Source organism: Cucurbita moschata, unplaced genomic scaffold (genome assembly GCF_002738365.1).
Source record: "Cucurbita moschata cultivar Rifu unplaced genomic scaffold, Cmos_1.0 Cmo_Scf00001, whole genome shotgun sequence".
NCBI lineage: Eukaryota > Viridiplantae > Streptophyta > Magnoliopsida > Cucurbitales > Cucurbitaceae > Cucurbita > Cucurbita moschata.
In genome coordinates, this window is record NW_019268517.1 from 1,551,863 (window position 1) to 1,565,791 (window position 13,929).

General features: G+C 36.5%; 1 protein-coding gene and 1 long non-coding RNA gene across 5 annotated transcripts; one reads left to right on the top strand and one right to left on the bottom strand.

Annotated features, from left to right (window-relative positions):
- Window positions 1-7,252: 7,252 nt before the first annotated feature.
- LOC111448070 (probable indole-3-pyruvate monooxygenase YUCCA3) lies at window positions 7,253-9,877 on the top strand. Its single transcript, XM_023087531.1, has 3 exons — window positions 7,253-8,523; window positions 8,721-9,092; window positions 9,285-9,877. Exons 1-3 carry the CDS (start codon window positions 7,831-7,833, stop codon window positions 9,510-9,512), a joined length of 1,293 nt encoding a protein of 430 aa, XP_022943299.1. The 5' UTR covers window positions 7,253-7,830; the 3' UTR covers window positions 9,513-9,877.
- A 1,079-nt stretch (window positions 9,878-10,956) lies between these two features.
- LOC111449261 lies at window positions 10,957-13,548 on the bottom strand. 4 transcript variants are annotated; one of them, XR_002711587.1, is made up of 5 exons: window positions 13,385-13,548; window positions 13,081-13,286; window positions 12,270-12,333; window positions 11,913-12,082; window positions 10,957-11,110 (listed from the first exon to the last, which is right to left on the bottom strand). It is a non-coding gene; the product is annotated as an uncharacterized LOC111449261 (long non-coding RNA). The 4 variants fall into 4 exon arrangements; XR_002711580.1 differs by having other exon boundaries at window positions 11,815-12,082; XR_002711585.1 differs by lacking the exon at window positions 10,957-11,110 and having other exon boundaries at window positions 11,700-12,082; window positions 13,196-13,286.
- Window positions 13,549-13,929: the final 381 nt, after the last annotated feature.

A 13,929-nucleotide genomic window follows, 5' to 3' on the forward strand; every position in this document is an offset into this window, starting at 1 on the left:
CTCAAATCTATTATCCTTTCTTTTTGTGAGATCCGATATTGGTTGGGGAGAAGAACGAAACACCCTTTACAAGGGTGTGGAAACCTCTCCCTAGTAGATGCGTTTCAAAAACCTTGAAGGGGAACCCGGAAAGGAAAAGCCCAAAGAGGACAATATCTGCTAGTGGTGGGCTTGGGCTTGGTCTGTTACACTTTCTTTATCATTATCCTCTTCTCCCTTTGAGTCGTATCGGTTGCCTCTACAGTTCGTGTCGATATGTTGAGCCAAGCAGGCTGAAATAGTAGCTAAAACTGATCAGACTGTCTGAGAATTGATTTTGTGTGTGTGGCATGTGAGTTTTCATTGCAAATATATACTCAAATCTTACAGATCTACAGCATTTTGCATAGTTTCTTCCACTAGTTCCTCCCCTGCCCTGAAACTATTGATTTCTAGCACCTCAAGTTTGGAAGGAGGTAGCTTACATACATGGCTTGTTGAAATGGTTAAAAATTATATCTCTGATAAGTTTCTGACAAGTCACTAGCTTTTCCCTGCAAGGTTCAAAGCTTGTGCAGCAGCATCAATAACTTCCAAATTCTTGGTGTACTCCAGACACGGTACATCCCTTTCATACAGTTAATTTTGCTTAAGTTTGGGAGCTTTGAGATTTGGAATTCTGTGTTTCTAAGTGCATTGAATCAGCATTCTTGCATAGTTTATTTGAATAATAATATAAAACACAGGCATGTGCATATAGTTTGTTCTACCCAACACCTCTTCTGGTTATAATTTCATTGCATCTTTGTGGTAAAATGCCTGTCTTAGGGAGCCCTTCAACAACAGGTTTTAGAATGCCAATGAACTTTCCCCCTCATACAACAACATTGTTCATTTTGATCATATTTTAGAAGCTTCATGAACTCAAGCCAAAGCACAACAGGCCGTCCTTTAATGAAAAAACAAATGGGTTAAGCACATGGAGACTTGTTTTTTGTAGCTTCAGGGATTCAAATGGCCTCTTTGTTGTTGACTGCTTCTTCCTCTCCACAAGCCTTAGCCAACTTTTGCTCCATTCTTCATGTGAGACCACATGCATTCCCATGTTTCATATTTGATTCTCTCTCTCTCTCTTTCTTTCTCTCTCTTGAAGGGAACCATTTGACTCTTGGTTTTATATTCAGAAAACCATTTCAGTTATTACAGTTATGTAGGTAGTTGCATTTGTTTTTATTCATTCATTCATTCATTCATTAATCAATGAGTGTTCCTCTGATTTTGTGGTGGCTCTGTGAACCCATTGGATCTGATCCTCAAAGGAATCTCTTTGGTCAAAGAAGAATTGAAAACCCACAGACCAACTCTATATTTTTCTTCACCTCTTTTCATATTCATTAATGATTATCCAACTACACATGATTCTTCATGATTCTTCCTGCTTTAGTAATCAATGTCAAGAACTACTTTGATTTTGTTTTGGCTCATCAAATCTACAACATATACCCTAGTCCATTCAAAGTACTTATCAAGTAGTCGGATATAACTGTTGGTCATATGAGTTCTAGCTTCGAATCTTTCGAGTGGTTAGATATAACTGTTGTTCGTATGAGTTCTAGCTTCGAATCTCTCGAGTAGTCAGATATAACTGTTGTTCATGAGTTCTAGTTTCGAATCTCTCGAGTAGTCAGATATAACTATTGTTCATGAGTTCTAGTTTCGAATCTCTCGAGTAGTCAGATATAATTGTTGTTCATGTGAGTTCTAGCTTTGAATCTCTCGAGTAGTCAGATATAACTGTTGCTCATATGAGTTTTAGCTTCGAATCTCTCGAGTAGTCAGATATAACTATTGTTCATAGGAGTTCTATATTCGAATCTCTCGAGTAATCAGATATAACTATTATTCATACGAGTTCTAACTTCTCTCGAGTAGCCAGATATGACTGTTGTTCATATGAGTTATAGGTTTAAATCTTTAACAATAAATCTAGACAATCATTCTACCATTTTTGTTCACTTCGAGTGACGAAAAAACTCGTATCACGAGGAACAATATAGAACAATTCGATTTATAATTCTATAGACTCATTTCATATGGGTACTCAATATCAAGGAGAATATCTCTAATATGAAACATTAAAAAACTATTAATAATTAAAAATGTTGAAATTATTGTCATACTTTCAACTTACTATTATTTGTTGTTCTTACAAAAAAAAAATAATAATAATAATAATAATAATCATTTTTTTTTTCTCAGAACATGAATCGAGAGAGGTTTATCATATTCAATCGATAGATCTCTTTTAACTTTGAAGGAAAAGCCTGACCTAACCTTATTGTTAGGTCATCTTATTTCGGTGCACGGTCAGGTTCTGACTTTCGAGAACAAGATCCATAGAGAATATAACCGATTCACTAGAGACGAATATAAGGATTCGTCGAAGGAGAGAGATTTAATAGAATTGTTGGCCTCATTCAATCAAAATTTGCAGCCTTCATCAACCGAATCTAATCATCGAAATTTGCATAACTTTTAATAATTTCAATTTTAATTTAATAAGAGTTTTAAATTATTTAAATTCACAAATTCAAACCCAACAAATTAATCATTCCAAATTAATCTCTTTTCTTTTTTCTTCAATCTTTTTAAAAACCCTTTTTAATTCAAAATAATCTCTTAATTAAACAACAAATTAATGATTGGAAGAGAAATAAATGATTGAAACCTCATGTTTTCAATTTTAATTTGAGGCCAAATGATTGTTTGTTTGGGTACCCATCAATGATTTACATGTTTATTCAAATATCAGTTCACATGGAAATAAATAATTAAAAAATAATAATAATTCCCGATACCCGATACGTTAATTATATTTCCCTTTTGATCTTTAATTTTAAAAGCTCGGGTTTATTTACTTTGATCTTTACTCTAATCCATCTATCTATACATGTTTATCCCGAAACCCGATACGTTACTATTCATTGAATCGAAAGAATGATTAAGAAACGTGCATTATTCGGGAATAGTACAATTAATGGTTTAAAAAATGGAATTATTGATAATGATATGGTTTAAGAGAAGGCATTGAATTGAATTTAGATGTTAATTAGGCATGAATTTCCATTTTCAAAGTGTGTTGGGTGGTGGGATTGTTAGCCTTTCCCAATGCATGTTTCCATGTGACCCATCATATGACATTAATATTCTAACCTTTTTGGCTGCCAAGATTACATCAAACATTCCTTATTTTCAGCTCTTAATTTTTACGACCAAATGTTAATTGTGCGATCTCACGTCGATTCGAGTAAGGAACGAAATATTCTTTATAAGGGTGTGGAAATATCTCCCTAACATTCGCGTTTTAAAATCATGAGGCTGATGACGATATGTAACGGGTCAGAGTAGATAATATTTGCTAGTGGTAGGCTTGAATGGTATCAGAGTTAGGCAACGAGCGGTGTACTAGTAAGGACGCTCGACCCCAAAAAAGGGTCGATTGTGAGATCCCACATTAGTTGGAGATGAAAACTAAGCATTCTTGATAAGAGTGTAATGGCCCAGATCAAATCATGAGGCTAATGTCGATATGTAACGGGTCAAAGTAGACAATATTTGCTAGTGGTGGGCTTGAATGGTATCAGAGTTAGGCAACGAGCGGTGTACTAGTAAGGACGCTCGACCCCAAAAAATGATCGATTGTGAGATCTTACATTAGTTGGAGAGAGGAACTAAGCATTCTTGATAAGAGTATAACAGCCCAGATCCACCGCCGGCAGATATTGTCCTCTTTGGACTTTAAAACGCGTCTGCTAGGAGAAGGTTTCCACACCCTTGTAAATGGTGGTTTGTTCTCCTCCCAACCAACGTGGGACATCACTAAGAGTGTGAAAACCTCTCCCTAACATATGCATTTTAAAACCGTGAGACTGATGATGATACGTAACAATACATTAAATATGAACGAAGAAACTAACACCGAGGTCTAGAATGGACTCTAAAATGAATATTAATTTTTTTAAAAAATGTATTTTTCATTGAAAGATCATCAAATATTTATAAGCCACAACACATCACTCACATCGATTACACGTTAAATATTCTTAAAGGGTAACGTCGAGTTGTAACTTTATTTTCACGTTGGTCGAGTTGAATGCAATGACTCAACAAAAAAAAAAAGTCAAACCTGCAAACCCGAACCAAATTTTTTCTACTTAATTTCCCAAATGATCAAATTAGTCGAATTATCAGATCATATGAACACCCTTAATTTAAGTTGTTCGGGTTACTGGATCATATAAACCCCCGTAATTTAAATAATATAATATTAACATAAATAAAATAGAAGAAATGGAAGAAGTCAAGTATGATACGTGTTAATTTTCAATATGTATAATACAAATTAATTTCCACAAAGGAATAATGGCTTTTGTGTTCCCAAATCTCAATAACCCTAAAAACCATTATTTATTTCAACCTTCCCAACCCCTTACATGTTCCAAAAACAAGACAAATTTTTCGATTCACTAGTGCTCGTTTTAAAAATGTAGAATCATCGTAGCCCGTGATAGCGATATTCGAGAGAATACTAATATACACCTCCCCGATAAGTCATTAAGAACCTCCTACTATTGACCGTCACCATGTTTTTTAGTAGTAGAGAGTAACAAGATACCTATCAACTGTTCATTCAATAAGGATATCGATGAAAGAAAACAGAGTTAAGGAAGAAATAGCTACATACATTGACACTGTATTTACTCCATCAAACTTAGCTACAAGTGTCGTAACGTAAACTAGGGGTGTTCATATGACCTGATAATCAAACCAACCTAGACTACTCAACCCAAACTATAAAGATTGGGTTGGGTTAGATTTTTTTTTTCGATTTTAGTTGGATTGACTTTTTGAAAAACCGAAAATTCCGTTCGGTCTGCAGGGTGACACTTTCTTTTTTCGAAAATTGGGTTACAATGCAACCCTACTTTACTTTTAAAAAGATTAAGAATGTTTGCATTTGTAACAATGTTAGTAATACATTCTGACGGTAAATGTTTGATATTTGAGGTTTATGAGATAATGAGATCATAGTTATTAATGTAACATGTATGGTGGATAAATATAATTTTTTTGAATAATAAAAAAGAACAACCTCGATAACTCAACCTGAGTTGAGTTTAGTTGCGAACTCTATTTGGGTTGCTCGTATCACTAACCCAACGAACCCAAAATTTCAAGATGATCCAAAAAAGTTTATTTTAACCTAACTCAATCCAACCGAACTTGTGTACAACCTTAAAGTAAAATTCAAACACTACTATACTGCGCTTTCATAAACTTAGTTTGAAGCTTTTTTCTACCCGAACTTATATCAATAATGGTGCCCGATATTTGATTGGTTAAGCTTGAATTTGGTACCCATTTTATCCATAGATGGTGAAATTATGATACTAATTAACTTATTAATTCACATCCCTAAGCAAACAAGCCCATTCAAAAATAAATAAAGAATTTAGGAAGTAGAGGTGGACCCAAAAATGAACTAAAATATATTTGCATGGAAAAAATACAAATTAATTGGTGAGAATATAATAAATTCCCAATTTTCCAATAATAATATATATATATATATATATATATATATATATATATATCCCTTTTTCCCAAAATACCCTTATATTTGTTCAAAATTACAATATTACCCTTCACTTTTTTATAAAAGTTTTAGAACTACCATTGAATCAAAAAACAAATAAATTGCTATTTTAAAACAGCTCAATTGATTAAGACAGATATCTATAATTAAAAGTCCAGAGGTTTGAATTTCGGTCATAAATTTAAAAAATAAAAAAAATAAAAGTTATAAAATATTAATAATATAAAAAAGGGTTAAAATTACAATGGGTGAAAACAATTGCAGAGATAGTTTTGTGAATAAAAAGTGAAGCAATTCCAAAGCAAAAAAGAAGAAAGTTTATGTATGGTGGCTTCAAATTCCAATAGGTTTCTATGAGTAACCCAAGGTTGAAGATTGACATTATTATAATTTTGCACAATTTTTTTCAAATTATTATTATTATTTCTTAATCTTTTATACGTACGTGTTCTTGGCATAAGAGTCGTGTTTTCGAGCCATTGGTGTATGAATGAGAATCTATGTAGTATTTATATACACATCATATCAAGGTTATTGTTTTCTAAACGAGAACGAGTATAGAACTTAATATGATATCATTGTAATTTAGCTCTGGTGAAAAAAGGAATAAGAATTTTCGCGGATTACCTAATCAAGAGAAAAGACAAAGCTGAAAGTGGTGATGGAAAGATCATATCAATAGAATAAAACGCTTCTTCTATTCTTTTCCTTGATACTTCGCCCGTGAAGTAAATCATTGCACTTATAGTCCAACCAATTGGGAGAGAATCAATAGATTCCTTTTCAGGAACGATTCATCAAAGTTAATTTCCAACACATAATTCAGGGAAGCTGTTAAAAAGTGGATACAATACTCAAAAAAGAAAATGATAGCTACTTGTTCTTCATGCATATTGCAATTAATAGAAAGAGTAGAGAACCGACTTAGTAGTCAACGTCGAAAAATAACTTATGAGAGGGAGACCGATCGAATCAAAAGGCAAAGAAGATAGCCAACAAAAAGAATTTGTACAAGAATTGAGTATTAGGAGGAAGTTGATGATTCTAGGGAATTGATGAATCTTCATGAACTTGCTGTGTGGACCATTTGAACTTAAATGACACCAAAAGAGACACTAACATTGAAGCAATGGTAACCACTACAGGTGACTCATGATCAAGACCTCCCCATATCTCTATCATCAGGAAGCTTTTGGATCAAATAGACAACCCAAAGCTATTCCATCACCCATCATTTTACCATCATTAGCAAAACTTACAATAATACATAGGCAAATCTAGAAGTGCGAGATCTCATATCGGTTGAGGAGGAGAACGAAACATTCTTTATAAGGATGTGAAAACCTCCCTAGTAGACGCGTTTTAAAAACCTTGAAGGAAAGCTCAAAAGAGAAAGCCCAAAGAGGACATTATTTGTTAGCAGTGAGCCTAAACTATTACAAATGGTGTCAGAGCCAGACACTGGGTAATGTGTTAGCAAGAAGGCTGAACCCCATAAGGGGTGGACACGAAGCTAGGTGCCAACAAAGACGCTGAGCTCCGAAGGGGATGGATTGTGAGATCCCACACAAAACATATTTTATAAATGTGTGAAAATCTCTCCCTAACAGACGCGTTTTAAACCTTGAAGGATAACCCAAAGAAGACAATGTCTACTAGTGGTGACCTTGGACGGTTATAGAAACTGATTCCTTGTTCGAGTCATTTCAAGTCCAAGTTTCTAGCTAACATCATAGAATAAATTCTCTAAAGAATCAGAAAGAAATAGAATAAGTTTGAAAGAAAATCTTTGCAAGATACAAGCAGCAGCACAAGAGAGCCCCTGGTTTACAACTTCTAAGAATTAACTATTAAAAAATCTCTCTCTATCTCTCTCTCTCTCTGTTTAGCATAAAATATGGGTTTAAATCAGACAAAATAAATGCTTTGGACCTCAGAAGAAAGAGACCACAAAGTTTATAATTTCTTTTTGTTTCTCCAAATTCACATCACATGCTTCTCTCTCATTTGGCCAAACTCTTCTCTTAGCTGCCTATTTAAGCACTTCCAACGCCTTCTTCCCCTTCCACACATTCAGCTTTCTCCATCTTAAAGAAAAGTACACTATATTCTATTCTATTCTCTTCGACCCCCATTTAAATTTATCCTCTTTTTCTTTCTATCCATCCCTGTTAACAACACACACAAATACTATTATGACTCATAACAGTACTTGTATCAGTATCCCTCCATTGGCTCACACCATTGATGATGGCTTCTTTGATCATCGGTGTATATGGGTCAATGGACCGGTGATTGTCGGAGCAGGACCATCTGGGTTGTCCGTGGCTGCAGCTCTCAAACAACAAGGCGTCCCATTCGTTGTCGTTGACCGAGCTGACTGCATTGCCTCTCTTTGGCAACACAGGACCTATGATCGTCTCAAACTTCACCTTCCAAAGCAATTCTGTCAACTTCCTAACTTCCCTTTCCCAGAGGAGTTTCCTGCTTACCCTTCCAAGTTTCAGTTCATTTCCTACTTGGAATCCTATGCCAACCATTTTGATATCACCCCACGTTTCAATGAGACTGTGCAGTCAGCCAAGTATGATGAAACTTTTGGTCTGTGGCGAGTCAAAACCGTTTCGTTGAGTCCAAAGCCAACCGAGGTTGAGTACATTTGTCGGTGGCTGGTCGTCGCCACCGGCGAGAATTCTGAGAAGGTTGTGCCAGAGTTTGAAGGGATGGAGGAGTTTGGTGGCCATGTTATGCATGCTTGTGACTACAAATCTGGCGAGGCTTACCATGGCAAACGGGTGCTTGTTGTCGGATGTGGGAACTCCGGCATGGAAATCTCACTTGATCTTTGTAACCATGACGCCAAGCCATCAATGGTGGTACGAAGTTCGGTAAGTCAACTTAAGTTACATCAAATAACTCAAGCTAACTCACTTCTGATGGATTTATAAAGTCAATATGAACATAGCTCGACGAAAAAAGGCATTGGAAACTTTTAAAAGTTGAACTGCCGTTTCAATTCCATCTAAAAATGAAGCTTTATGTGTTAATTTAACTTGGAAGTTGTATACTTTATGTTGATCCACAGGTTCACGTATTGCCAAGAGAAATACTTGGAAAATCAACTTTTGAAGTAGCAATTTCCCTGATGAAATGGCTGCCACTTCATATGGTCGACAAGATGCTCCTGATCGTTGCCAGACTTGTTCTTGGGAACACTGAGAAGTATGGACTTAAAAGGCCATCTACAGGGCCTTTGCAGCTGAAAAACGCTGCTGGGAAGACACCAGTGTTAGATATTGGAGCGCTACAGAAGATAAGAGCAGGAGAGATCAAGGTGGTGACCGGAATCAAAAAATTCCGACAAAGAGCAGTGGAGCTGGTCAATGGAGAAGTTCTAGAGATTGATTCTGTAATTCTAGCTACTGGCTACCGCAGCAATGTTCCATCTTGGCTCAAGGTCAGCAAGTTTTTTAATAATATTTGAAATGGGCTCTCCTTTTAGAGTCCATGTGACAGTTATGGAAGTTGGGTTCAGTTTTTTAAGTCTCTTTTATGGACCATTACCCTTCAGTTCTTCCAAATATGTGCCCAACTTGAGATCTATTCTGTTTAGTTCCTTACCCTAAAACTAGAGTATTTGATTGCACAGGAAAATGAGTTCTTTTCCAGTGATGGGATTCCAAAAAGTCCATTCCCAAATGGGTGGAAAGGCAAAGCAGGACTCTACGCAGTTGGGTTCACAAGAAGAGGCCTATCAGGAGCTTCATTGGACGCCATTAATGTAGCTCAGGACATTGCCAAGAGTTGGAAAGAAGAAACAAAACAGAAGAGAAAATCTGTAGCAGCTCGCCATAGAAGATGCATTTCACATTTCTAATATAAAAGTGTTGGGTTCATCTTGTGAAGAACAGTAAACCAACAACAAAAACAAAACAGAAACAAAAGAAACACATTAGCAGAGCCCTCCTCCCCCTACGAATTCCTTTCTGTATAAAGGAAGATGAGGCTTATTGTTTTTCTCCTTACTGTCCTATTGACTATCTCTTTCTGGATCTACCTTGTTGTAATTGTAAACTTTCTTTCCTCTCTCTGTTGTAAATCCAACACAACCTGACCCACCTAGGAAATGATAATAAATGGCATTTAATGGGCTCCACAGTGGATCCACAATGGGTCCGTTTACAAAAATGTGGCCCCTCAGGTCCATGATTCCCCCCAACATAACAAATCTCCACTAAGGGATCTCAGTTTTGGTCTCACAATGAAAAAATGGGTTTCAGGGTTTTCTGTCTCCATGTTGCTTTGCACATGGTCTGAGCAGAGAAGTGTAAACCTTATCTTAGTTCTTAGTTTCTACATGTGAACAAATCTCTCTAACCACTACAAATTTTCAACGGTAACAATGTAACAACCCAAGCCTACTGCTAGCAAATATTGTCCTCTTTGGGTTTTCCCTTTTCGGCTTTCCCTCAAAGTTTTAAAACGCGTCTGCTAGAGAGAGGTTTCAACACCCTTATAAGAAATGCTTCGTTCTCCTCTCCAACCGATGTGGGATCTCACAATCCGGGTCCCTTGGGGGCCCAACGTCCTCGTTGGCACACCACCCGGTGCTTGGCTTTGATATCATTTGAAACAACCCAAGTCCACCACTAGCAATATTGTCCTCTTTGGGCTTTCCCTTCTGGGCTTCCCCTCGAGGTTTTAAAACGCGTCTACTAGGGAGAGACTTCCACGCCCTTATAAGTAATGTTTCGTTCCCCTCTCCAACCAATATGGGATCTCACAAATAAAGGTCTCAGCCTTCAAACCAATCAGTACCTGATAAATGCAATGCTCCCTCTTTTTTACTCTGCTTGAAACCCATAGTCCATATGCATCTTTCTTAACTGACACAAAAAACAAGCCACAAATCAGAATTCACAGCCAATGAAATGAACCATAACAAAAGACTCACATTTCTTGAACATAAGGTTCTACATTGCAAATAAGATCTTTTGTGTGTGCTAGAGAGCTTAATGAGTCAGAACAGTTTCAAGACTTAGCGACAATTCTCGAGTGGGGAACGTTAAAGGAGAAGACAACCCATATGACTTCCCATGCTGTTGATTCAACCAAACATAGTGATATAACTCCATGGCCCATTTAAATGTTCTTCAGCACCACAAACTCAAAGCTTTTCAGGAACCAATTTGTAATTCGAACTGATCATGATCCTTCATGAACATGTTATCTGCATCCGTTTGATTATATATTTCAGTCAAGTAGACATTAATGTTCTAGTTTATTGCAATACATAAAGCCAAACAACATGAAGTCCAACCGCAGTCTTTGTCAAAATCCCACTAGAGCTTCCAATGTTCTCATAAAACCATGCAACCTCTTACAGAGACATCAAGCTACCATAGAGAAGAAAACACATGGGGTAGTAACTACCCATAACATTTTCCTAGTTCTTCATCAAAAGCCCATCCCTTCCTGTAATAAATGATAAATAACTCAGTTGGGATAATGATGGTAAGTGACAATTTTACCATTACCCAGCACAAAGTTCAGGAGTCTGAGGAAATACTCACTGGTTTAGAAACCATGGTATATCCTTCATACAACTTTTATTAAGGCTTCATCTACTTTATTAAGTTTCTTTTTTGTTCTGATTTGACATTTATGAACAGTACCAAATATTAAATTATTAGAGATTCTTTCCCTCCCATCTTTTCTCCTTTAAACCCCTTGAAATTTTCATTCAACTCCTAATCTTTTACTTTATTTCTTGTTTATTATGATGGGTATCGTTTGGACTTGTCAAGCCATTTGAGATGAGCATTTGTTCAAGCTAGATTCAGGAAGAAGGACATGCCTGTAACACAGCCCAAGCCCACCGCTAGTAGATATTGTTTTCTTTGGGCTTTCCGTTTAGGGCTTCCCCTCAAGGTTTTTAAAATGCGTCTGTAGGGAGAGGTTTCCACACCCTTATAAGGAATGTTTCGTTCTCCTCTCCAACTGATGTGGGATCTCACAATGCCTATCTTCCAAAAAAAATCTTTGAAAAGAAAGTCCTGCACTCTTCCAAAACGCTGAAGTAAATTGAGCAAATGCTCTTTACTACATTTTGTCGTCCGATCCTATAAAAACACTACTTGTAACTACAAATATGTCGAGACAAACTTTAAGTCTCTTACATGTTGAAAGGATTCAATAAACAGCCCAAATAGCCCATAGAAAAAGGTGAATGATTCAGGGCATGAAACAAGAAAAAAGTAGTGGAATCAAAGCTCACAGCAAGAATCTTGAAGTCCGGGTGACATTATTTCATGGCTCCAAAATCAAAAGAGCCAGTAATACAAGTGCAAATGTCATCTATCTCTGTAAAGCATACGATCAATTTCACCATTCTGGTTGTACAAATCCACCATCTTTTTAGCATATGTAGGCTCATGCTTATCGGCTCTGCAGTCGATAATTCATTGTCAAAAATAGGAAAAGGAAACAGAAATGAACAGGATCCTTCATAGACAGATTAATCCTGTGAATAACGAGCAAAGTCCAGACCATTCAGGCCAATCTAAAAACAAGATAATGAAGTTTCTGCATATACTGTAATGCAAGTGTATCATAGATGAAGGGGAAATTTTACCAAGTTCAGACAAAATGCTATGATGTCCCAATTAATTTTGGAGCAGGCTGTGAAGGACCTTTCCCTGAGAATAAGAAAAACACAAGTGAAACAGTACTCTGCTTGTGCCTGGGCAGCTTTATAGGTACACATGAAAAGAACAAGTTAATCATTAATGATGTGTCTGAAAGCATGATTTCGTAAACCTAACGGACGAAGGAGGGTATGGAAAATGGAAAGGATAATTTAGTAACTCTTTCTAGGCCTTGTTGGATACAGTGGAACCATGCCAGACTAATTTGTGGCCAAGAGTGCACCCACCCTTTGCCTTAAGCTATCGACCTAGTTGTGAATCTCGGACTGTTTGGCATACATTCTTGGTTGGCCCAAGTTAACCGCTGGCAATAGTTTTGAGAGACCGATTTCAATGTTGTTAAATGATTTTTATGAGGAAACGAATATCATATTTCCTTTGTATATATGAATCAAATACAAGGTAATCTTATACAAGAGAAAGCTACTAATAACAAATGTATGCAACAAGATCAACTAAGAACAGAGAAATGAAATGAAACAATGACAAACAAATGACTGTTTTAGAGACAATTACATACAAAAATCCCGCACCATATTCAAATGAAGATTGTGAAGAAACAAGAATGAATAGCTTTTGTGGTTTGTTAGTTGGTTCTATCTCGGTTCATCCATTGGTTTGTTCAGTTTGATTTTGCAGGATTACAAGCTCATCATGGAGAGGCCTTTGGGATGATTATCTTTCTCAGACATATTCAAAATTAGCAGGAAATTGGTTTACGTAAACCTAGTGTCTTACCAATAACCTTAACAAACAAAAAAGAACAAGAATCAAAGCCATAAAATGCAAAGAACCGCCTCTTCCCGCCAAACTCATATCGTAATCTTCACAAACAACGAAGCTTAGATTGAACCTGCAATGTTCTTTGGCAGGCTAGATGCCTCCAGGAGGAATCGGTCTGGAGCGTTCCCTGAGTTTTACTTGCTTCGGTTCCGATTTTCCATCTGTTCCATAACAATCAAACGAATTCTTACTCTGAAACACAATCATATATCCATATGCGGCGGAATCGCAAGAACGACAGAGAGATGTATGAACTTACTTCGAGAAGAAGACAAGGATGATCAAACGATGGAAAGTGAGAGAGGAACAAACGTATATTCATTCTGCTGGATAAATCGCGAACAATCAGTGCATAGAGAAATTCAAAAACCCACCCATAAACGAATTTGGATTCATAGGTCTCGAAGATTTAGCTTGGTTTTTTTGAACTATGATATTGTCCGCCTAATTTCCAGTGACTTGATTTTGTGCTCTCAAAAACCCCTCATCCTCCTAGTATTCCTAGTTTATAAACCCATGATAATAATCCTCAACCCGTTCAAACTTGAGCTTATGATTTCTTACCATCCCTATAGATTATTTTGCCCGTTATTTAAGATCAAGTTCATCAACTAGGGGTGGAAGAGTATGATTTTTTGGAGTGTTTTTTAGATTTTTCGATTGAATCTCATCGATGAATCTCGTTCATACTCGAGAACAGGTCGAGATATCTTGTTGCATTGACCAAACGAGCCTTTTCTTGATGCAAGCTTGACGTATTGGAATATGTTGGACAAAAAAGTCGACAAAATATGTATGAGGAGA